This window comes from Anguilla anguilla, chromosome 9 (assembly GCF_013347855.1).
Source record: "Anguilla anguilla isolate fAngAng1 chromosome 9, fAngAng1.pri, whole genome shotgun sequence".
Lineage (NCBI taxonomy): Eukaryota > Metazoa > Chordata > Actinopteri > Anguilliformes > Anguillidae > Anguilla > Anguilla anguilla.
Genome location: NC_049209.1, coordinates 18783371 through 18808283, shown reverse-complemented (window position 1 = coordinate 18808283; position 24913 = coordinate 18783371). Strand labels below are relative to the sequence as shown.

At 41.9% G+C, this 24913-nt stretch overlaps 3 protein-coding genes across 4 annotated transcripts; 2 read left to right on the top strand and 1 right to left on the bottom strand.

The window, feature by feature from the left end:
- The first annotated feature begins 274 nt into the window (after nt 1–274).
- rsf1b.1 (remodeling and spacing factor 1b, tandem duplicate 1) lies at nt 275–13608 on the top strand. The gene is made up of 16 exons (XM_035431800.1): nt 275–476; nt 3864–3955; nt 4157–4249; nt 4527–4732; nt 5511–5653; nt 5899–7961; nt 8154–8423; nt 8602–8706; nt 8975–9054; nt 9365–9419; nt 9663–9796; nt 10002–10069; nt 10512–10722; nt 10878–11113; nt 11280–11462; nt 11748–13608. The coding sequence occupies exons 1-16, from the start codon at nt 323–325 to the stop codon at nt 12299–12301; spliced, it is 4647 nt and encodes a 1548-aa protein (XP_035287691.1). The 5' UTR covers nt 275–322; the 3' UTR covers nt 12302–13608.
- A 1346-nt stretch (nt 13609–14954) lies between these two features.
- LOC118234924 (methylosome subunit pICln-like) lies at nt 14955–22273 on the top strand. Of its 2 annotated transcripts, XM_035431803.1 has the most exons (7): nt 15217–15335; nt 15830–15966; nt 18875–19021; nt 19275–19379; nt 19572–19745; nt 20522–20591; nt 21188–22273. In XM_035431803.1, coding segments are annotated over exons 1-7 (753 nt in total). In that variant the 3' UTR covers nt 21189–22273. The 2 variants fall into 2 exon arrangements, with proteins under 2 accessions (XP_035287693.1, XP_035287694.1); XM_035431802.1 differs by lacking the exon at nt 21188–22273 and having other exon boundaries at nt 14955–15335; nt 20522–20595.
- LOC118234923 (aquaporin-11-like) lies at nt 22074–24419 on the bottom strand. The gene is made up of 3 exons (XM_035431801.1): nt 23618–24419; nt 23287–23403; nt 22074–22960 (listed from the first exon to the last, which is right to left on the bottom strand). The coding sequence occupies exons 1-3, from the start codon at nt 24210–24212 to the stop codon at nt 22851–22853; spliced, it is 822 nt and encodes a 273-aa protein (XP_035287692.1). The 5' UTR covers nt 24213–24419; the 3' UTR covers nt 22074–22850.
- Between the last annotated feature and the right edge of the window lie 494 nt (nt 24420–24913).

The window sequence follows — 24913 nt, the reverse complement described above, 5'->3', positions numbered from 1 at the left end:
TGGAATTTATAATACTGTATTATAGGTTACACAATCACATATGAAGCCTATAAAATAAAAATAACGAAAAACAAGGAATCCTGAGAGTATAGTATTTAGCATGCTATTCTCTAAGAACCGATTAATCAAATTTTAAACCACGGTATTGTGAATGAAGTGACGCCAATCATTACTACAAATACAACGTAAATATACTCGTTTGTTTACAGTGATTTCACATTAATCGCAAAGACTTGTGGGCCACGAGCTTCGCTGACGCGCGGAATTGTGGGCAGCCATTGGTCCTCCAAGCTCACAGACCGAGGTCCTCTGCTTGGGAAAAATGGCTGCTTCGGCGGCGGCGACGGGCTCCTCCCCCAGTTTGTTTCCAAGCTTCGCCGTAGTTTGTTCGTTCCTAGAACGTTATGGAGCTGCACTAAACTTACCAAAGCTTACATTTCCACAGTTGGAAGGATACTTAATGGAGACCGCGACAGGTAGCTAAGATTTAAGTAGTAGGGGCTGCGATGTTGGGGGGAGGGTCTTCACCACAGTCTGCATGAGTGTATTACTCGACGTGCGATGGGTTTTGTGTTATTGTGTGGGGAGTGTATGTTTAACTTTGTTTACGTGCATGTTGCCTCTTATGCATTAGTTTCAATGCAGTGGGTAGAGCAAGATAATTGTTTTTACTCTGTTTGCACTTTTTTTGCATTCGAAAGACCGTTCATTTTTACTCGTTTGACGGTTGTAGGTTAAGATATTTTCCAGCCAGCCAAGATTGCCTTCACTGGCTGAATTACTCATCGATCGCGTGCAGAAAGGATGGCGAGTTTGGTAGTTAAATAACTAAAACTGAAGCGTCAGTCAGAGTTATGCTATTTTCCTGTATATAAAAAGTATACATATTAACGGTTCACTGCATTTTCGGTTTATTGTATGTATATCGATGTGTTTAATTGCACATAAACTACAATGACCAGCAGTAGCTATATTTACAGTTGGATTTTTTTGGCAGTGGGTCGCTGGAAAACAGTGCGCACGCGCACAGGGCACACTTCAGGGCTGATTTGAATGGCACTAGTTAGCTGCCAGGTGCCTATTGCGAGCGGTCTGCTGTTTCTTTCATTCATAATGCTTATTGGATTTTAATCCCAAAAGTAACCTTAGTGAAAGAAGTATCTTTACTTAGACAAATTTCTTTTAATCACATTCTTTTGACTGGATTTGCATTGTTTACGTGATGAAACGTGCTAGTTGTCACTGTTCCTTTCATGTGCGTATTGCGTTTGATAGTCGGCTAACGTTAGTTTGCGCATTCGTTTTCTCAGTGGTAACTCTCACAACATGAGGGAAAAGAGCTTCTGTGTACTTCGCGTGGTATTAATTTCCTTTTTTCTTTTCAACAAACCGCGAAGTCTCTTGGTGGTCATAGACTATTCTCTGATATGTGGCAAATGGACAGTAGACATGTCAAAACTCCAACTTTTGCCGACATTTTTTATTTATTAGAAAAAACGCCCATCTACCAGCAATGAAGGCAAACTTAACAAACGTCAGTTCTAGATAAAGCTGCGTAAATCAGCTATGAGGTATGATTAAATTAAAGGCATCCCCGCCCGTAATTTATAATCAGACCACATTCTTTTCAAATGGTAAGATGAAAAAACACAGTGCCAAGTTACATTAAATGTAATTTAATAACGTGGCATGGAGTAGCCTACTGAAAAGTGCCAAACTCTCTGTAGTGTATACGTATGGGGTTTGCCGTGTCAAACCATAACTTAGCGGATGGCATACCTCAAATCCCAATTGTCAAAGTGTGGTACTTCTTGAATAATTGCACTGTATTAAACATTTTCTTGTAATTTCTTTATTTTATACAGTACGGGGTGTGTCTGCATCTGTTACTGTTTTGGGATTTGCACAGATAATGCATTGAATACAGTTTTTCTTTTTTCCCTTAAATGAAAAAGTGATATTCAGATGATGTTTGGAAATGTTAGCTGGAAAAGTGAACAATGAAACAAGGATAATTTGTTGCACAATAAAATGCTTTTTAATGAGCTTCTGGACTGTTGTATGTAATGCATTTCACGTGAGCAGATACAGATAGTATTACCTCTGCATACCCCTAAAATATTTGATTCTTCTGTTCTTTGGGCTGTCATTTTATAGCTGTTATGGTCAGTAAAAGTGTTTGTTTTATTTGAATGTAGTCTTTACCGGGTTTATAGAGAATTTACATCATACAATTTTAGATGACTTGAGTTTGGTAGTGTTTACATTTTCCACAATGGGCCATTCCCTGTGAAATAAACTTGCCATTTGATTTTCTTGATGTATTTATATCAAAGCATCACCACTTGACCACACCCTTTTGGGAGTTTCACAGATGTTTGTCTGTGGCAGAAATAACAAGTGCAGAGTCTGAATCTCGACAGCCTTCCATTCAGTTGATCCCCTGGGTCCTGTTTCACGAAGTAGGATTACCGAGCTGGATAACTGCATTGAGTGAAAACCGGAATCTTCCCAAATCTGGAACATGGACAGAAGTAAAAAGAGCTGTTCTCAGTGCAGTTATCCAGCTAACTTAGTAATCCTGCTTTGTGAAATACCTCCCTGGTCAAAGTTAATCCTTTTGTTTTGCTTTCGAACAGTAAGTGTGTGTGCAGTGGACTCGTCACCGTCATTGTGTTGTGTGTTCTAGCCTCTGTAGATGGCCCAACTAGGTGTAATATTTCAAGCTAGACTAGTCCAAAAATCTTGATGAAAACACTAGAGATAGGATTAACAAGATAAACAATAATAATTGTTTAATAACTATTTATATGATTGTTGTTACAAATGTAATATACATACTGGTTCCTTGATACATTCATATTGGTAATTTGAGAAAGTATGGGCTGAAAGGATGAGCTGAAGGGACTGGAGAGAGTGAGGCGGAAGCCCAGCCAGGTGGGAGTTGCAGTAGTCCAGTCGGGAGATGGCTAGAGCTTCAACCAGGAGTTGGGCAGCATCTCGGGTGAGGAAGGCTCTGATTCGACGGATGTTGTAAAGTGCGAACCAGGATTGCATTATGCGGCACCAATGTGGGCCGTATAAGACAGTTGGCTGTCTAGAGTCACACCGATATTCCTGGTTGTCTGAGCCGGAGTCCCTGTATTGTTGTGGATGGGGAAGGAGAGGTCCTGCAGAGGGCAGGGTTTTCCAGGGAAGAGAGCTGCTCTGTCTTGTTGAGGTTTAGCTTGAGCTCGTGGGCAGACCATCCTCAGCTGGAGATGTCAGCTAGGTAAGAAGACGTGTTTCTGTTCAAAAGAGCAAAATTGGGCAGTTTGAACATATTTGAGGGAAGGTATGGAAAGTTTTAGCAGATATAAAGAATGATTCAGAGGATTAATAGAGAAAGAATACAGAAGGGTGGAATTGAATATTTAATTTATGGATTGCTATTACAGAGGGAGAACATTTGCTATTTCTCCATAATGTTTAAATTAGGTTATTAGATCCTTAGAATTTTTGTATATATGTTGTCATAATTGTGTTATTGTGTGTATGTCTGGTCTTTGTCTTTTTAATTGTTTTCGGATGTGTTATGTGTGTATATGGGGGTGGGGGTAGGGGTAGGGTTGGGAGGTGAAGGAGTCCACTCCTAGTAGAAGCTTGCTCAATAGCTATAAAAGTGAGTGAATTATTTATTCTTGTGCAGAATTGTTTTTTTGTTTTCACAATGGCTCTGTACTGATCAGTATTTAATGTTTGTGAACCACATTGATGTATCAAATGTAAACCCTACAATAAAGATGAACTATACACAAATAGAAAGGCATCTTTGTTGATAATGTATGTTTGTGACTCATGGTTATCTTCATTTCTGATTTAAGTTCCAAAGGTCCTGGTGGAGCTTCATGTGAAGTTGTTGAGGAAAATAGGCAAATTTGTGCCTGTAGACAAATGGGAGAAGTACCTCATAAAGGTGAGCAAATGATTTGGTTGATGTGCTTTTATAAGCTCCATGTGTGCATTCTCAGGTGGAATCAAGGCTTGTTCTGCATCATATTATAGTCTACTAATTTCAGTCCACCTAATTGGGAAGTAGGTAATTGCCTGCGGCCTGTCTGTCTGGGTAATTTACATCTTGATCTTAAACTGGCTGCTCGTGTTTCTATCCCACCAGGTTTGTCAGGAGTTCAACAGCACCTGGGCCTGGGAACTGGAGAAGAAGGGCTACCTGGAGATGCCAGCAGAATGCAAGACTGAAATCCTCAAAGTACGACCTGTAGCCTTTCATACACCACATTCACTCATGACATTTGCCCTCTGCTGACGTTCCTGTATGGAATGTACTGCATTTATTCTTCTCAATTACAGTATATGTACTGCTGATTTATTTATTTATTTATTTATTTTTCATTTATTATGTGGGGGCAGGGGGGGGGGGGGGCGTGGATTCAGAAATAAACGCCTTACAGGTCGGCCAATGAAGACAAATGTCAGATTACTGAAACATTATTTCATAAATATGTCCTGTCTTTCTACTTTTCTAGTACTTGTGCGAGTGCCAGTTTGATGACAACCTCAAGTTCAAGGCCGTGATCAACGAGGAGGACCCTGACAAAATGCGATTGCAGCCCATTGGCCGAGACAAGGATGGGCTCATGTACTGGTTTCAGCTGGACCAGGACCATAACATCCGGGTCTATGTGGAGGAGCAGGATGACTTGGATGGGTCCTCATGGAAATGCATTGTCAGGTATGATGGTGTAGCCATTCAGCGACTCAGAAATCATGTTTATCAGCTTATAGGTTTTTAAAAATCCTGATTTGCAGATTTAAGATGTTTGCCCTGAATAGTTTTTTATTCAGGTAATGTATACAATGGATTCATTATGTTCCATCCAAGAACGTATGGGGTCTTTTTCATTTTTTTTTACATTGGGCATGATATTTAGCTGATTGTGATGTTTTAATATTTATTCAGGATGTTTGTATAATTCTTCACTTGGTTTCTTACATTGTGTTTTATTATTGTTAGATTTAATGTAAAAAGTTGCACCTAACAGCATCAAAGACTTCTATGAATGACAGGGTGTGTAAATAGTAAAATAGATTATCTGGGATACAAAGTGCATTGTTCTGAACAAGTAAAATGTAATGACTGTCTGAAATATCTTGTATGTGTATCCGTAAAGGGGCTCTTATGAATTGCCTGTGACACACTGCTGCACAGTGGTCCAAACACAACTGTGGCGTTGGCTGGAAACTTGCAATGTGAAAATAAGTAGTCTGCTTCACATGTATTGCTTGTGCTTCAACTCAGTCTCTCAATTTGAAAGAGAATGGTTCAGGCCCTCGCTGTATATTCAGATAAACACAGGAGAACATTGTTAAAAATACAAATAAAAATACAGTTGCATGGTAATTGGACTGTGACTGGATGAGTGACAAAGAGTGAACACATTTTAAATGTAGTGCTGTTGCATTTCAGGCAGACACTTCAGTATTTTCTTATCTCTTATCTCTTTCTGCAGAACACGAGATGACTTAGCAGGCACTTTGGTTCTACTGAAGACACAGATTGACCCAGCACTGTTGACCAAGATGGACCAGGAAGAGGGGTCTGCCAGCACTAGCCCAAGCCCCGAAGACGAGGAGAAGAAAGAGGAGCTTGAAGGTGGGGAGTTTATGTCATGTGCTGGATTTGGGTCACTTGTAGCTGTGCAATTTCTCTACTGAAACCTACCCAGTGAGTTGCTTAATATGTAGCAAAATGTTATGTGTTATATTTAAGTAGTGCAAGTGGTGAGAATACTTGTTGTAAATGTAAGGGTATCTGGTGAGCAGTGTTTCATGTATGTGCAATGGGTTATGCTTAATTGTAATTTAGTGTAGTTATTTTATGTGTTCCAAATCAATCAGGGAGTGAAAAACCTGAGGACATTAAACAAGAGGCTGAATGTGACGGCCTCGCCAAGAATGCATCCTGCTCCGTTTCCCCAGAGCGTGAAAATGAACAAAATGACTTGAAGCATGAGACCACAGGCAGTGAAACTACAACCAATAAAAGCAAAGAGAATGGGGTGAGAATAGAGTCCCTAATCAGCAAGAAGAACATGGAGGAAAAACCAGTGATCGATCACGGGGTCAAGACCACCGCTGTTATCAAAGAGGAACCGAAAGCACAGTTAAATATTAGCAGTACCAATGATCCTGCCCCGATACCTGCTGTGGTAAAAACCGAGGATTCTGAGAAAACAGAACCTCCCCAGCAAGTGAAGAGTAAGATGGTGGAGGACGTCCAGAGGGCAATTAAGAGTGACCAGCAGGCAAAAATCCCTCTGAAGAAGAGAGAGATGAAACTAAGTGACGACTTTGATAGCAGCAACGGGAGCAACATCATCGTACGGAATCTATCCCTTACTCCCACCAAAGAGCTGCTGAAGGAGAAAGTGGGGAAGAGGGATGAGGTAGTGTCACTGAAGGAGACAAAAGGTAGCCCTTTAAATATGGAGGTCCAAGCAACCACAGAAACCATTGACCACAGTGGGAGTAAAGAGGAGGTACTAGACAAGGGAAGGTTGGGCAGTCCACCTGACAGTGGGAAACAGAAATATGAAATGGAGAAAGCTGAAGAGAACACAGTGGCAGGGGGTAGTATACCATCTTCAGTAATGAATAAAGAGGAGGTTGGGAAAGAGGTGGAGAAAGACCAGAAAAACACAGAGGATCATAAAAATTCATCAAAGGACAAGAAAGAGAACTTGATGAGGAAGAAGAAAAGAAAAGAGATGGAGGATGATGAAGAGAAGAAAAAATCAGTTGAGGATAAGAAAGAGGGCAAACAGGAGGACAACAAAGAGAAGGCAGCTGACCCTGTTGAACTTACACTCCCTGATCAAATGGTGAAGACCACAGCCACTGAGGAGAAGGGACCCAGTGCTGTTAAGGATGCTTCTGGGGCAGCTTTTGGTGGGACAGACACAAAATCATTGTCTAAAGAGGCAGAGAAACTGTCAGCACCTGAGGCATCTCTCTCCAAAGGAGAATGCCAAAGCAAGCCGGAGGAGGTACAATCAGGAAGCTCAGCCCAGACCAAAGAGGAAGTCAATGAGGCTCTGAGGAAAAAGGGAGGTACTTCCCCAGAGCAGGAAGAGAACGGAGAGAAATCGCAAAAAGATCCAGAAACCCCTGCTGAATGTTCTCTGATGGAATGTAATCAGTCCACTAACAAGGATGATGCAGCTAATTCAGCTGCTGTTGTGCAAGACACTCAACATCACAAGATGGAGGCTAGTGATGACACTACAGAGGATGGAGATTGCGAAACCACGGGGGAAAAATCCACAGCAACAAAAAAGAAAAAGGAAAGGGGGAAAGGAGGAAGTAGTTCCATAAACATAGCAGCTAAACCAGATGCAGAGATGGGGGATGAGAGAGCGAGTGACATGGGGAAGGAGGATGAAAGACCTCAGGTGATTAAGAAAACTGAAAAAGAAACAGCAAGCAATGATGTGTTGGAGAATGAAGACAAGCAGGAAGATGGAGATGCTGACATGTTGGGTGAAAACAAGGATGCAGCAGCTGTGAAGGAAGGCCTGGAGACTGGCAAGGTGATGACAAAGGTCCGGACAAAGCTCAGAGTCCCAGGCAATCCAAGGAAGGCTTCTATCATTAGGGAGGGTGTCCAGCAAAAGCTCCAGGCCTCTGATCCTCCAAAGAAGGTTGAGAACCAAAAGGAGAACAGCATCTCAGACAGCATCTCAGACACTGCTGAAGGGAGGTCTCTGAGGAGGTCCCCCAGGATTTCCCGGCCGAGTGCCAAGATGGCTGAAATCCAGGACATGAAACAGGAGAGGATGCAAATGACATCCATAGCTGAAGACGAGGAGGAAGAAAGCAGTGACAAAGAGGAAGTCAAGCCTGTGCAAAAGAAACGGCAAGAGACCACTGCTGAACCGGACAGCCAGCCCAAGTCAACAAAGGTGTGTTTCCTTAATTTCCACCCATTTGTTTTCATTAATGAGAACAGTGTTTACATTAAAGAAACTGAGTGCTTTAGAGGAATGTGATATTTATATTATAACACCCCATAGCGGTTTTTGTCACACACAGATTATTGTATGTCTTCACATGACCTGAAGGGTGTGTTTTTGTTTTTCTGTCACCCCTCCCAGGGAAGACGGCGGCGAAGGGCAAGGTGGTCAAACGTCTCTAAGCGTAAAACAAAGGGCTCTAGTGAGGAGGATGAGGACGAGGATGAGAATTATGAAGAGGAAGAGTTTGAGGATGATAATAGTGATGAAGATTACAAGGTGGAGATTGAGAGGAAGAGGAAGAGGAACAGAAACAGGAAAGGGAATGATTCAGACACCTCCTCATCTTCAGATGGGATTCCCAATGAGGACCCCTGCAAACACTGTGGCCTACCTAACCACCCTGAACTGGTGAGTCACAAGGTGTCAGTATCACAGCGTGGTGTTGTTGATTGACCGTTTTTGGTCAGTCAACTTGCCGATTGGTTAATTGCTGCAATGCATAATCCTATAGCACTGCAGAGGAAATACGCAGAAGAGTAAAGGCTAAGGAACATGTACGGCCTTGCTCAATGATCCCTCCCCACAGATTCTGCTGTGTGACTCCTGTGACAGTGGCTACCACACCGCCTGCCTCCGCCCACCTCTCATGATCATCCCAGACGGGGAATGGTATTGCCCACCCTGCCAGCATGTGAGTATCAGTCGAAGAACGAGGCGTGAGTGTTAACACAAATAAGGGGAATTTTGGCCTACTGTGGATCTTTTAAGAATGTAAACTCTGACACACTCTTTCCAGGATGTGATGGGCCTTGGCTCTTTCCTTAGGTACCTTCTCAGTGTATTGTCTGAACTGTTCATAGTCCATTTTTCTTTTTATAACACTGTTCCGTCTGCTCCTTTGCTTGAACCGTTATATAGTCAGCCTGTCATGTTATAACCCCATCACCACAACCCTGCAGAAACTGCTGTGTGAGAAGCTGGAGGAGGAGCTGAAGAAACTAGATGCGGCCCTGAAGAAAAAGGAACGGGCGGAGCGAAGGTCAGGAGCTGCCTGTAGCATCACATGCTTCTTACATTTTCATAGTTACTATGATTTTTAAAAATATATACATTTTTCTTTTTGCTATCGTAGTGGAATGAATGAAGAACTCTGGAAAACCTTTGATGGATGAAGGCCTTCTTAAAACTTCTTGAAAATGCCTTTCCTCTCCTTTGTTTCTCGTTGCATTTATTTCTTCTGAACTTGAGGAAGCATGAATGTACACCATTGAATCTTGTGCATCAGATAAGTTTGATTCATTTTGGAGACTGCTGTCATTTGGAGTGGCTTAACTCTACTCTGCCTACAGGAAAGAACGCTTGGTGTATGTGGGGATTAGTGTGGAAAACATCATCCCTCCCCCTGTGAGTACAATCAAGTTCAAGTGTTTTGGCCATGAGGTTATTGGACTACACCACACACAGGACAATTGATTTACTGGCTGGCATTATGACCACCTCATGATCCAAAATACTGTCACAAATTAGCAGTTCTTATTTATTCTGTTTTCTCTCTATTTTTCAATTTTATTTATACTTTTTAAAACCAACTATTTTCTTTCAAACTTTATAATTTCACCTCTAACATTTCACATCTTTTTCTCTTAGGAATTGAAACTGGAAGAGGAGAAGGTAGTGACTGAGGAGGAGGACGAGGAGCAGGAAGAAGACGAAGAAGAGGAGCACAAAAGCTGGAATTTAGGAAGGAGGTCAAGGAGGAGAAGAAAAAATATCAGCTACAGGTTTGTGTTGCCACACGTCATGAAAGTAGGTCATTAGTAGAAAATCTTATGCAGATTGATTTTCAGCTCAAACTGAAAATCAAGGTGTAGCAATACCCTAGAGGGCAAAGTTGAAGTCCCAAAGTGAAGGAGTTCTTAAGTTCAAAAAGTGGTGACTTGGTTGACAAGTTGTAATGATAATCTGTTTGTGTTTTTGTGCCACTAGGTTTGATGAGTTTGACGAAGCCATCGAAGAGGCCATTGAAGAGGACATCAAAGAGGCAGAAGGAGGCGGTATGTAGCAGTGCCATCGTATGGCAGCCTCAGGGAAATGCCAGTTCAACAAAGAAGACCAGAAAAGGGAATGTTCATGGAACCTCCAAGGGGCTGATCCCTGATTCTTTTTTATGAATATGGTGTCAATTCTTTAATGCTCCGATACTGGATAAGAAACGGTGGTCTTTGTTGCATGGAAGTGCCAATTTCAAAGTGAATTTGGATCAACAATCATAGGCTACATTCAGTGTAGGATTAACACAAGGATATCAGTGTTGTACAGACAGGGTGTGAGCCCTCCAAGTGGTGGTCAGGCTTGGGGGAGGGCAAAGTATTGCAGAGCAGCACTGATGTTGACATTGTGCAAACGTGTTATGTATTCTATTATTCTATTGGTACAGTAGGTGAAAATGTGCATGTTTGGGTCTAGCCTTGTGATGCGAGCATGCCTTCCTTACAGGTGCTGGTAGAGGGAAGGACATGGCCAACATCACGGGACACCGGGGGAAGGACATCTCGACCATCCTGCAGGAAGAGGGCAAGGAGAACGGTCGGCTGGCCCGAAGCAAGCCTGCCGCGCGCAAGCGGAAACGGCGGCGGCTGAATGACCTGGACAGTGACAGCGCTCAGGACGAGGAGGAGAGCGAGGAAGAGTTTCGCCTCAGCGACAGGTACCCAGTCACAATCAGCCATTGGTTTGTCTGTGTCCCTTCTTTTCTTCAGTTTTCTTCTCTTCTTCGGAGTTTCACTTGTTTTCTCTCTTCATGTCTCTTGTATGTCTGACTGTTTTTCCTGGTCCATGTGTCTCATTCTGTTATGTGTGCAGTTCGGAAGAGGAGGACTTTGTGGTGTCGGAGAACGAGGCGGAGAGTGACGCGCTGTTGAACTCGTTCGACGACAGCGATTTCGGCAGCACGGGTAGAGGTCCTTGCATAAAAGTGTCCCGGTCCAGGAAACGAGCAAAGAAGGCCAGGCGGGCACCACGCCGACGAAGAGACTACTCGGAGGATGAATTGGAAGAGGAAACTGCGGAGGAAGAGGATGAGGAAGAGGAAGAAATAGGTATGAGGAAATGCTAGTAAGCATATATGTTAACACAGACAGGAGCACACAAGCACGGGTCTGTGCGTGCACGTGGGTGTGCGTGACTCCACATTGCATAGCATACACTGTAATAAACTTTCCAGTAAGCACTGTATTTGTGTGATTGTGTAATTGGGTTCTGCAGTGACAGAGGGCTCCAGTGATTTCAGTGATAACGACCTGGACATGAGGAGACGCAGGTCGTCCCGGAGCCTGAAGAAGCAGGTCAACTACTGTGAGACCTCTGACACTGAAGGCTCCCAAGCAGCCACCAACCGGGAGAAGCAGAAGCCAATACGCCGCCGCCTGTCCAGCTCGGACAGCGAAGGTCAGCCTCCTCGACTGCTCCTCGCTGCTGTTCCATCTTACATGTTTATTCACAGTGTTTGTGCCCATTTCATGTCAACAAGATGATGTAGTGGCTGTAAAAAGTACAGTTTTAAGGTTTCCGGACGTACAATTCAATGCACCTGCTAATTGTTAAATCACAACCCTGGCTCCTGTTTCATTTGTTGGACATTTCATGTATAATATTATATATTGACATGTAAGCAGCAATATTCCTTACTGGGTTTGCGGCCTCTCATCCTCACTCCTCTTCTTGGTGCTTCAGGGAGTTTCCACTCTGACCAAGAGGAAGACGAGAAGATGACAAAGAGGGTGGTGAGGAGGGCCACCATCCCCATGAGGGACTACAGGCAACGACGCAGACCGGTGACACTAAAGCGACGAAGAGCTTCGGAGGAAGACGACGACGACGACTCTGAGGAGTCCGAGGAAGAGGAGCGGCCCGTCCGCAAGAGGCTGAACCGTATCGATTCGGATGAGGAAGAGGAGGAAGGGGAGAAGACCCTTGCGGGCAGGGAGGATGAGAGCGTGAAGAAGACCCACAGAATGGCCAGCGATGACGAGGAGAGCCCATTGGATTATAACCTGGTGGAGCTACCCTCCGCCAATGGACAGAGCCCCATGAAGGGCCTGGATGGCTTCATCACAAGCAGGCCTGGAGCTCTCCAGGGAGGGCCAAAGATTAGCGGGGCACCCACCGCTGCCCTGGCCCCCAATGGCCTGGTCGTGCAGGAGATGGCTCCTCAGGACGAGGACGAAGACGACCTCTTGGGGGTGACTGACCTCGTGGACTATGTCTGCAACAGCGAACAGTTGTAAAATCAGTTTTTCCTGGTTTATTTTTGTTCTGTTCTTTTAACCATTGGCCAACACCACCACTTCCTCACGCCAGTTTAAAACAGTGTTTTGGACGAAGGCTGGCTTTGACTAAGGCCAGTGTCAAATTTTCAAATGCACAGTGTCTGTGCCATCTTGTGCTTCTCACAAAACACAAACACACACACGCCCGGGTGAAGGACTGCCAGTGTCCTCCTTTGAACTCACTGGGGTCTCTTTCTCTTTACAGTATCAATGGTCTTCAGAAAGGAAAATACATTCTTGGCTTTGTTTTTACAAAAATTGATATTGTATTGTAGACACTATGCTGTATATTCTCTACTTGTTTTCTTTGTATTTTTTCAGTTCCTGTTGTAAGATTTTTATATTTTGTACGAATATCTTGCCTGTCCATAACTAATCATTTTTGGGGTCGGGGTAGTAAATGCATTCCATTCTCAACTTGGACATTAAGGGATCTCCGGTAGAAAAATCTTTATTTTTTCTTATATAAAGTGTTGTGTTTTTTGTAATCCATTTTTCCACCAATGAGTAGGAAATGATGTTATTGTCATTGGTATATTTGTCCAGTCAGGTCAAATTTTTACAGATCCTTGATACTGAACACTTTTTTTTCTTCCTTTCCTTCATGACTAACTGCTGGGAAACAAATTCATGTCTCTTAGCATACATTTTAAAGAAAAAACTGTTCTTTTAGTCAGATTCCTGAGCTAGCTTTCTACTTTTATAATATTTTAACTACTCTTATTTCATTTATCATATAGATATACATTCAAAATTAAACCTTTGCTTGACTGACATTGTTGTCAGGGTTGATATTTCTTCCATCTTTTATATTGATCAAGTTGTTGGTATTTGTTGTTTTTGAAATCCAAGCCAAATCAGAGCTCGGTGATAAATAAGCTACTACCTGAAAACCAGTAATCAATGGTCATGAAAATGTGATAAATGTGGTATTTGAATAATGGCAGTTATACAGTTCATTTATTAACCAACATTTTTACAACTTCTTAAAAAGGTACTTTTTTTTTAGAATTTCTCTTGCTTTAAAAATATTTTTAATACTTTTTAAAAATCCCTTTGCTGTAAACTCCATTGACCAGTTTTAGAATGAGTCTCTGGAGTCTGAAATAAACAGGTCTTTACCAATGAAGATAGCTTATTTGTACTGAAGTCAAAAAAATGACATTATCCAGCCATTGGCATCTTGTCTGGATTGAGCAGTTGTCCATTGTCTGCCAAACCCTTTTTTACGCCAGTAAACCGTCACACAGTGGCTGTGTCTTGCATGTTTGTGTCTTTGTTTTGGTAAGTAACAGTATAGATTAGACAACTGATGTATAAAGTCTGCATTAAACCAGGGTGCATAACCTGTTTTTATTTTTTTGCACACACTGTAATCCAAAACACGTCCCCTCACTGAATCTGCCATGCTACAAATGGTCAGTCAAAGTGGTTGTGGTGGTTTAAACACTTGTCTGTACAAGGTAGTCAGAAATGCACACCCAAGTTTAATGAGGTGCTGACAAAGTGCATATGTACTTTGTACATAGACACATACTCTAACCCAACCCTATTGCGTAAATTTAGGGAACCACAATGATTAGGATAATTACGAAAAACATTTTTGTACAGCTACCTTAACCCCTCAAATACTCTTTGGGAATTTTTGCATTCTTATGTTTGTTTTCCCATCTAAAGCTGAATTTTGCCAGTCTCATTGCTACATTGCAACTTCTGTTCTCACAAACTCCATGGTTGTGTTGGCAAATCCAGTCCATGCCAGAGCTTTAACTGTTGTCACAATTTGTACCTGAACGAAATATATTTGAAAGATCCATCAGTGACAATTTTTCACAAATGTCATAAAAATGCTTTGAAAGATTCCTTGGAAGAGTGGAGTGCAGCTTCTGTCCTTTGAAAACATTGGTTCTAAGATAATATAACAAAACCCACATACATATCAAAGGGAAAGCCCCATTTTATGCCTTCTACATGAAATAAAATGTAAAATATAAATGGGTGACCAGAATTCCTTTAGGTTAAAGAAACAGGTTCATCAAAATATCATCTGTTGCAAGTTAACAATTTGAAAATCAAAGACAGAAGTTGTCTTTGCCTGTACTTAACCTAATACCGAGGAACTATTTCAGATTCCTGTTTGACACTTTTTCGTTCAGACTAGAATGCTGCCATGTATCCCACAGAATCGTGTGCAGCAAGAGGAGGAAACCCCAGGTTCAGAAAATAAGTCCTCCCCAGTATTTTATTCCAATCACCTGGGTTTTCTAATGAGTACAATTCTTCAGCCAGGAGATAACTAATTTGTAGAATCAGCTGGCTGAGTTCATGGGCTGAAGAAAAACCTTGCAGGACTTTTTCTTTCTGACTCCAGGACTTTCCATGGTTTCAAGACTGGTGAGTCACCTTGAAGTTCTGTAGTCCTAGGAGATAAAAGAAGTGGTCTATATTCGGATATTTGTTCGTTGAAGCATCTTCTCTGTCGGTTGCACTCGCCTGGAGTAGCCCGGTGTTTTGGGATGGGGTGGATTTCCATTAAGGAACCATCTCCAGTCCGGAAGATGGCGTTTGAAACAGAGAAGTACTATCTAACAAGCCATCCAATCAGGACTGTTTGCAAGACATTTCGTATTAAGGAGGATGGTCAGCTCTTATCTTAAATCAACGCTCGGTCTAAACTCCATGTCCAGCTTTCGTGATGCTGACAAGAATAGATTCTCATGAAATATTTGAAATTATATAGCTTGCAAGCTTTCACGTTTGTCTCATAGCTGAAAGAAGATATTCTTGGTTAGTTAAAACGGATTACTTTTCTTGACAATTTACACATAAGCTATTCCATTCATTCTCACCTGGATTAAACGGAAAAAGTTAAAATGGTGTTGCTGAAAAACGTCTCTCCACCGAGCGAAGGCGTTAGATACGAACAGTCTGAAACTACTGTGGTCTTGGACGGCAAAGGTCTTGGATCTGGGACCTTGTACGTAGCGGAAACGTGAGTATTAAATGTGTATCTTGGTTAAACATTTCTCTTTTATAGATGCCCGCCGTGACCTGCCGTCTATTTTCTCTGATTATTAAAATGTCATTGAGGTGCAATCCAACCGTCAATCGCAACAAATAAACATGCAAACGCATCTGTTAGCAAGTGTTTAGTCAGGCGACAATATATGCCATTTTGAACCATTTCTACTGTGTTTCAGTAAAATACTATTGACTGCCTGGAGTTTCTGGTCCCGAAATCTGAAATGCCATTCAGCGCAAAATCTATGTAGGCCTACATATCGTACGTAAAGTTTATGTACTGCATTCTTCGTTCAAGTTTTTAGATTCCTTTGCTTGAGATTTTAAAATTTGGTATAGCTTAACAGGTACCAATCTAGCCTTTGGTAGATATCGCGTCTGCATCTTAACGTGTAATACGTTTTGAAACTTTTTGTTTTTATTTATCTAGAATTCATATTATCTATCATAACTTTTTCTGTGTAGCCGCTTGTCGTGGTTCGATGAGTCTGGAAAGGGCTTCTTTGTGGAATACCCGACAATCAGCCTCCATGCCATCTCACGAGACATGAAGGCGTACCCACAGGAGCACCTGTACGTGATGGTCAACACCAAACTGAACGGTGAGGACATGCGTTATCCAGAACCATAGCACGACTATAAAACGTAATATTTGTTAGAAAATGGAATGGATTAATGCATAATGTCCACTTCTGGCCGGAAAAGATATCTGGCGTGGGAGGGAGTGCTTCTTAGCCGAGGAGTCGCTCAGCATTTCAGACTTTTAATCATTCAGAGCTCGTCAGTAAGCTCCACCTCACTGTTACCAGAGAATGAATTCCTGGCTCTCACTGGTTTTCCCAGCATGAAGAGAGCCAAAGAGACCATTGTTTGTGTTGAAGTGTCCACTGCCTGTCCCAGGCTGGCTCCAAACTGCTCAATGCACTTTTGCAGGGTGTAAGAGAGGCACATTGTCACCCTTGAGACTGTCTGCCAATACTCCTCCCTCAGATAAAGACATCTAAAGCAGGCAAGTAAAAATGCCAGCCCCTGTGTGAATTGTGCACACAGTGAGTCCTTTTTTCTTAAATAAAGAACTCAGTGTGAATAAACCATGGGCAGTTATGGGAATATATTGCAGCCTCAAGTTATATAGTTTATTATAATTTATATATTGTTTAATATTTTAAGCCTCCGGTTTATAGTAATTATATTTAATGGCACTATACATAACATAATTACTGAAGACAAAATTAAATGTTGGGGCATGTCAGGAAGCACTAATGCTGTGGTAACCATCCCTGTTCCTGGAGATCTACCATCCTGTAGGTTTTCATTTCAACCCAAATTGGGCACACGTGATTCTACTAATTATCAACTCAATGAATGTTGTTGAACAATGGGTCTTTGTTAGGGTTGGAGTGAAGATATTTGACAATATTCTGCATTGTATAGGTTTCTGAAAACTCACTTTATACACAACAAAACATCAGGAGTATCAAAGCAATGTTGAAGAAAGTTGAAAATTGTCTCTAAATCTTGAATTCCTCATAATAGCCACCTTTTGCCTTAATAACAGCCTCACAAACATGATGCATTTGGTTAAGAACTTTCATAAGAAAATCCCTGGACACGTCTTCCCAGCTCTTCTGTAGCAGTTCCCAGAGATGAAGGGCACTTGTGGATTGCTTTTGTCCAGTTCGTCTCATACAGGTTCTGTAAGATTGAGGTCTGGAGACTGGGCAGGCCAGGTCATTAGTTTGAGTTGTCTTTCACTTTTATTCTTTGTCAGATAGGCTAGTTCTTGCACAACTGTGTGTGCTTTGGGTCATTATCCTTCTGAAAAATGAAAGAATTCAAAACTAGCCGTAATACTGATGGAATGGCATGCATTTGAAGTGTGCTGTGATGGGTCTGCTGGTGGAGATTGCCATGGACTGACAATTGCCATAGTAAAGATCACTGACTGTCGCTAGCAAAGCAAACCCAGACCATGACACTGCCTCCTCCATGCTTGACAGTGGGAACCACACACAGAAATCATGCGCTTACCCTCTCTGCATCTTACAAATACTTGGCAGTTCGTCCCAAATATTTCAAAGTTTGACTCATCAGTCCATAAGACTGATTTTCACTCCTCAAATGTCTACTTTCCGTTTGTTTTTATCCCAAGTCTCTTCCTCTTATTCTGCACTTTAAACAATGGTTTCTTTGCAGCAATTCTTCCCCTTAGGCCAGCTTTGTGTAATATCCTCTGAATAGTTTATGTTGAAATGTCTGTGCTAAGCTAAGCTTGTATTTCAGGGGCAGTTAATTGCTGGTTTTTGTAGACTTTGTGACTTTGGCCTGACTGACCTTGTCTTGTCCTCATGGGTGCCTTTTTCTTCAAATCATTTGATGGTCTTAGCCACAACAGTTCCAGACACTTACAGTTGCTTAAGTTCTTGTGACTTCTCTTAAAGATTTATCTTCATTTCTTCAACTAATTACCATTTTGTTCAACTGAGCATATTTAGCCATTTTCAATGCCCTTACATTCAGGAATGCCTGTTGTAACTATATTTATAGTAATATGGACCCTCACCTGATAACACCTGATAATTGGTGACAAGAGGTTAATTGGGTAACATTCTAGTTAATTCAGAGTACATCTAACAAAGATTTTTATATTTAGACCAGTGATCTAACACAGTGTTTCACACATTTCAGACTTTTAAATGAGTCTGGTTTAAGTCTGATATTCCTTGGCTTTGGGTGATTTCCATTTTCATTAAAAAAATGTATTTATTTATTTTGTAAGTACACAAATCATATAATGAAATATTCAGTGTTTATAGACAGGTTTATACAGATTACAGCATATATAATCACAAATAAACAGGTTTCAAGCAGGTGTACTCAGACTTTTGACTGGTACTGTAAATGCTCAGCCTTTATTTCAGGTTCAGGAAACTGATTGAATAGCTGTGCCATCCTGTACTCTGGACTACTGTTCCTGTATCTCACTGCCTCTCTCTCTTCCCCTCTTCATGTAGATGAAGCATTGTTTTGTCAAGTCTTTTTCATTAAGTTTGTTTTGCTGTAGTTTGTATTGACTTGTGTGAGCTCGACACACTAGCAAGACTCACACCACCTGACTGAAGAAAACAACCATTGTGTCGATATGGCAAACTTGGTAGCAGTGAGGACTTCGTACATCTCAGACACATTGAATGAGCTTCAGTAGCAATATTTAAATTCAGATTTTCAGTCTGCCTGTTTTTCAGACCGTGAATGACTGAAATGGACTGTGAAAATCAGTCAAGCTCTGTGTGTGGTGATCTGGGGAAAAAAAAGTATTAATTAGCACAAGGATGAATTCAATGCAACTTTCATTGCCATTGGCTTAAGGTAAATTGAAATATGGGAAGTGTCACTTGTTTGGCTTCATTTTATATTCCCGTGTCTGCCTTTTTAAACTTTTTAAAAATTAATTGGCCGTATGACATGGTATTTTGTGAAATGTGCTGAAGCAAACAAGCTGTTTTCCAGAGGACAGTGAAATGCAGGAGAAAGTTGAGCAAACCCCTGAGAAAGAAGATGCAGGCAGCAGTGACGATGACGACGATGAAGATGATGACGATGACTCCTCAGGCCCCGTCACAGAGATCCGCTTTGTGCCCAGTGATAAAACTGCCTGTGAGTGCTGAGATCGCATGTGCTCTTCATTCAGTGTTTATTCAGTAGTGTTAGCTTGCTGCAGTGACTTTGGAAATCTTGCCTGTGAGGTGGTCTCACAGTGTCTAATCAATCCAACTTCATAATTATCTAACATACTATTTAACATGCTTTTTTCTTGAAATGCTGTGATTGGTTATGCTGCTCACTATAACTTTACTCTGTGCCGTTTCTGTGTATTGGAGCTTACACTTTGTTTTGTGTGCTTCTTCAGTGGAGCCTATGTTTTCTGCCATGTGTGACTGCCAGGCCTTGCACCCAGACCCTGAAGACTCAGACTCAGACTTTGAGGGAGACGAGTATGACGTGGAGGAGGCTGGTTAGTGTTCAGCGAGTTCCGTCTTGTCCCTTGGGAAGCTGAACTGATGTATTGCACTACCACCCACCAGTGGCTTTACATGTACAGCTAAAGCCCGGCAAGGGTTGGGGACTGCAGTGGTGTGTTTTTGGTTCGTCAGGTCTGACAGGAAGCTAAACCCCACAGACTTCCTCTCCCCTACGTCCTTTGCAGAGCAAGGCCAGGAGGACCTTCCCACTTTCTGCACTTATGAAGAGGGCCTCTCCCATCTCACCCTGGAGGGCCAAGCCACACTGGAGCGGCTGGAGGGCATGCTAGCCGAATCGGTAGCCAATCAGTCCCGCATGGCCGGAGTCAGAACTGAGGACAGCTGTGCAGGACGTGATGGTAAAGATAATCATTTTATTATGGGCACTTCAAGTGGTCACAAACTCTGCATCAGTAATTACCTGTCTGTCTCAGCATTGAACTTTTAAGCGAAACTGGTCATTAACCAATTACCAACTTCTGAACTCTGCTTAAACAACTTTTCTTCTTCTTTTTCAAAAGGTTTTTCTAGCATGTTTAATCTACATGTCACAGCTAATAAGTAAACTATGGTATGTTTTTAGTAGTGCATTTTGTTGGTTAGTCTGTAGAGTGTGGATTGTGGTGCCAGCTTTATGCTACAGAGACTACTGGTTTCCTGTTGGGGACTGGTAATGTATGCACTCTGTCTCATTTGCATTTCCTTGTGGGAGCGACAAGCTTAGAACTCATTCTGCCAGTTCCTCCTTTCATCCATCAGCAGTGCCCCCTGAGGCCCAGGCTGAACCTCACAGGAAGCTGGCGATGACCATGATGGGAACCAACTCGGATCTCTAAAGCAAAACTGATGGACCGATAAATTGCCTTGCTTTCGGGTGTTACAGGGGTGTCAGAATTTCAGTGCATGTCTGCGGTCAATTTCTGGTGCATGTAGGCTTTTGGCTCTAAGAACTGATCCTGGATCAGTATCCACCTGCCAGAACTTGAATGCCTGCGGCATTCTGGGACACTCTTGAACCTTTGCATCACCATCTCTCCTTCTGCAGTGCACTAAATGTAACGAAAGCCTAATAAAATGTCTATACAATTAGTCTTTTGTTGTGACAACCCCCTCCCCCCTTTTCTACTGCAATCAGATGGGATAGCGGCGGGCTCTGGCACTGCTGCTGAGGTTGGCCAGTTTGAGGACGCAGATGTGGATCACTGGTAAGAGCTTTGTTTCCCCCAGCTTTTGTTCACCCCTGGGCCTGGTCAGCCTCGGACTTTGAGCGTGCAGGTTTCTGTCCCACCCAGGCAGCTACCATCTAGATTCAACTGATCACTATTTTGACTGGACTGAAATTTCGCCACCCATTTAATGAATTTCTCACAGAGTGCTAAACATTTTATCACATGGGTGTGATGACAACGCAGCTGTTTGAATTTTTATGTGTTAATTTGCTCTTGTTTCAGTTATCTACTTATCTGGTTCAGGCCACATTGACACTGGGGTCATACTCACAGAATCGAGCCAGGCTAGCATTCCTTGCTTGTCACTATGGTGATACAGTACACCTACAAATTCTTGGATGAAATAAGGTTATGAGTAGTTCTGTACAATGATCATTTAGACATTAATATTTAGTCTATAAACGGTCCACAAAATGTGTCTTTGTGAGACACATTTGTGTCTTTGTGAGATTGTGCTTGAAACAACCAAAACCTAACCAGCGTGGGAAGTAAACTTTATGCCCTGATGAAATTGTGAAAAGGAGCACACACAAGCATGTTTATTTGTTTTGTTTCTGGCTGTGATGTTGCAGATTGCAGAGAGTTTTCCTATTTCCAGTCTACTGAAGCACTTGATGAGGGGAAGCTGAAGAATGACTTTTTTGACTGTAATCCCTGTCAAGGCACTGAATCAGTTTAGTTTATTTGTAGCTCGTATCTGACATTCACCAGCTAATTCTTTGTCCTTGGGCTCAAAGTTCCATTGTACTTTACATGTGTGTTACCTTTGCGTGTCCCTTACATGTGCAGAGAATAATTCCATCAGTCCTTGTATAAAATCTGTTGTATAATAAAACATTTGTATCCACAAGATTGTTTGAAATAATGAGTTACTCAAATCCACCTGTGATGGTAACTGGGATTCAGCTGGATGCCATGTTCCTATCCATCATAATGTCTTATTTTCTCATAGGCCTTTGTGCTTTTGCAGATCCTGTTCTACTGCCCTGCCCTTTCCTAAAGGTATATATTTATGACTACAATGCTGTTTTTGTAGTCAAGCTGATGTCATTTGTACTAAGGAGGACAACTGTACTCTGAAGGAAGGGTGTTGGTCCAAATTTTTTCCATTTTTTATGGCTCAATTTAACAGATTAAATCTCCACGACAATCTTTTAGAAGTGGCGTCAGCAATTTTGAGAGATGATGGGACTTTTCCCCCTTTACAAGTAACTAATTACAGATTATGTAAAAAGGGTCAATTTGCTCCAAAATCATACCGCTTGATAATCAGTCCAAACTGTTTCTCATAAAAACTCAAAATCTAAAACGTGACACTAATGGAAATAACTGTAGAGTCACAAAAATGAATTGGAACCAAGATTATGAACTGCAGAGTAAGAAGGCATGTGAGCATTTCATTATTGCTTTGTCTGTGTTGATCTGTGTGCAATTGGGAATGAAATGCCATGCACCATGTTGAGCAGAGAATAAAATGGATATTTGAAGTTGCTGCCTACAGTAAAAATTAAATGGCATAAATGCATCTGAGCACATTCCTGTAAAGTTGGCTAAATACAAAATATTTTGTAAATATTTAAACTCTTTTTCAAAGTGACTGTTTGGCATAAGGTACTTTTCTCCATATCTTTCAAAAAATAAAATAAATACATTCCTCTGACATATGACTTGGTCAGGTAGTCATTTCCTTCTATTGGAACAGGCCACATTAGTTAACTGGACACTAGTTTCAGTGTTATTGTATGTAAGTTATTGGTCCAGCACAATTTACCTCCTACTACAGAAGATGAGAACGCTCCCCCCTGTTAAAACTTGTCACTGACAGGCCTTTGAAACTTTGTTCTGTGGGACTGAACATAATAAAGATGCATCTGGGCTGCCAGACATGTAAACATAGTGCTCATGTAAGTATTGCCCTTCAGTCCTTCAAGGTGTTTCAAGTGTTTCACAGCTACTACACAGCATTATTATTCTCAGATGACATAACATTCTACCAACATTTTATCAACATATAAGGGCACGCAGTGTCGTTGATGTGAAGCAACGTGAGGGTTAATAGCTCCCCCTTCTCGAGAATCTTCAGCCGGCTAAAAGTGAGTGAGGGAGTTACAAGTCAAGTCCATGAGGCGCCTAAGAACTTAACACATTGTTGGCAAAGGGTCAAAATAGAACAGCATTGACTCGTGAATGCACCAGCTCCAAAGCACTGCTTGAGTGCTGGAAGTAATACAGCTTTCATGCCATCTTATCCTTGATGCCAGCAATGTCTGCACCCCTCTCATATGTACTTTTCCCAGACAACAGTGGGATGATTTTGTCGAAGAGCAGCACGGAGAAGGCAACACCTGAGGACAGAGGATAAATATGACAACATGCAATACACATCTCACATTTTGGCATAACAGGACTGCTGTGACATGACTATCAGTGAAATCAGATATTCACCTAATCGTGTACATACACTGCTAACACTCAAAAAAGAAAATCCTGTAAAAACTATTTACATATTATAGTATTAAATATTCAATGTTTGTTCTTCTCAATCCCTCATTTCCAGGCTAATTTTAGGCACAAGGTCTAATAATGCCGAACAGATTCCAGTACACTTAGCGCAATGAGATTGTGTCTGAAACCAGGCACAGGATTCTCCTGGATTCTTAATGTACCATACCCAAAACGGGTCCCACGCCGTACACAAGGGAATACTCCAGAAATGTGTTCCCGCTACAGGGGAACTGGATGGAGAACGCCAGAACTGGATTGAACACGGCTCCAGTAAAGCTGCCTCCTACAGGACAAGAAGCACAACACGCGCGTCTTCAGAAAAATACCTTCCCAACGGATACAACTAAAACTATCTCTGACTAATTATTTTTTACACATTGATGTACAACCAGAAAATATCCAAAGTGCATCTGTTATGAATAAGACGGCGCATACAGATTTTTGTCATGTTTATGCCAAACTGTTTTTGCTAAGTATTACAGTAATAATTTACAAACCTGCATAAACCAAGAATGTGACCACAGCGGCAACGAAAAGAGCTCTGTATTTTTCGTCCAGTCGGTTCAAGTGAGTGACAGCTGTTTGCACTGCGAACGCGCAAGCCAATTCCACAGCAACTGCTTTCGGTAGGACAGTGTGAATTGGACTTGTGCATTTAAATCCCAGTGATTTGTGCTTGAGGTGCAAGTCGGAGAGCTCCAGAGCCCAGACTTCTAATATCACCAAACGTGCAACCACTGCCGCAATAAATTGGCAAGCGATCCGTGCCAAAGCTCTCTTGCCGGTGAGGTTTCCACGGTAAATGTGCTCGAGGGCACCGGATGGATTGCAAAGAGCTCCACGAAATGTTAGCGCGTGGACCACCGTAGTTGTGTACGTTAGAGTCAATCCTATCTGTGGCTCAATTTGGCCCACTTCGCCGAGGAGTTTGAGTTCATGTGTGCAGGCACATAGCTGAAATGTTGAAATTATTTCAAGCAGATAGACGGCATAATCTTTCCGGGCGAAGAATTTCAAAGTTGTCCTCCTTGCTGCCTCGCTTAAAAGCACAATGATCAGCAACAATAATACAGAAATGGCTAGATATTCCATCCCAGCGCAGTGGTTAAAACTCTTCTGTTCGAGCTCGTCTCTCTATTTCCTTTACAGCTCTGCGTCCACAAACCCCCTTTCATACGTTCTAAAGTCCAAGCTTTCAGTGGCGATACTGATCAGAGGTCAGGGATCTTTCCTGGTGCTAGAAGACTCTTGGCTAGCTCTGCACGAGTTGTTCCACGCACAACTCGTAAGGAGAGAAAAAAAGTGCATGCCATAAGTTAAACTAAGACGAAGCAGGGGAGGGACCACTAAACAAACTCTAAGGATGCAGCTCATGTATTTCTGAGTTTTCCATACATAGGCCTAATTGATATAGGCTACGATTAAACCAAGTTTCAATTTTGCTCCCAGCACAGAAATCGCAAAGAGAAAATACAGTAACAGTTGAATTTAACTCAACATAAAGGAAAAGTAAGTTGTTTGAGACTCAAATTGCTGCCTAATTATTGTCCTCTAACTATTAATAATGGGTGCTTGGGACCGTAAGCCAGGGTCTTATTTTCACTCAGTAGGCCTAGTTTGTGATTAGATCACGGTACGTTTTAAACCTCATTATTTAAATTAAAAATTAAACAAGATTTAGCGAGAAATTAAACTAAACATAACCTAGATTTAACGAGAACTACAATAAAAATGGCTAATGTTAAGCGAAGCCCGGATCAAGACTATTCATGGCATTTCAATGGCACATATGA

Coding starts and splice junctions, on each gene's coding strand:
- rsf1b.1 (XM_035431800.1), top strand. CDS start 323: ATGGCTGCTTCGGCGGCGGCGACGGGCTCCTCCCCCAGTTTGTTTCCA. Junction 8,424..8,601: donor TACCTAACCACCCTGAACTG/GTGAGTCACAAG, acceptor CCCTCCCCACAG/ATTCTGCTGTGTGACTCCTG. Junction 9,420..9,662: donor AAAACATCATCCCTCCCCCT/GTGAGTACAATC, acceptor TTTTTCTCTTAG/GAATTGAAACTGGAAGAGGA.
- LOC118234924 (XM_035431802.1), top strand. CDS start 15,217: ATGGTGTTGCTGAAAAACGTCTCTCCACCGAGCGAAGGCGTTAGATAC. Junction 19,380..19,571: donor GTATGACGTGGAGGAGGCTG/GTTAGTGTTCAG, acceptor CGTCCTTTGCAG/AGCAAGGCCAGGAGGACCTT. Junction 19,746..20,521: donor CAGCTGTGCAGGACGTGATG/GTAAAGATAATC, acceptor TACTGCAATCAG/ATGGGATAGCGGCGGGCTCT.
- LOC118234923 (XM_035431801.1), bottom strand. CDS start 24,212: ATGGAATATCTAGCCATTTCTGTATTATTGTTGCTGATCATTGTGCTT. Junction 23,404..23,617: donor CACATTCTTGGTTTATGCAG/GTTTGTAAATTA, acceptor CTTGTCCTGTAG/GAGGCAGCTTTACTGGAGCC. Junction 22,961..23,286: donor CGGCGTGGGACCCGTTTTGG/GTATGGTACATT, acceptor CTCTGTCCTCAG/GTGTTGCCTTCTCCGTGCTG.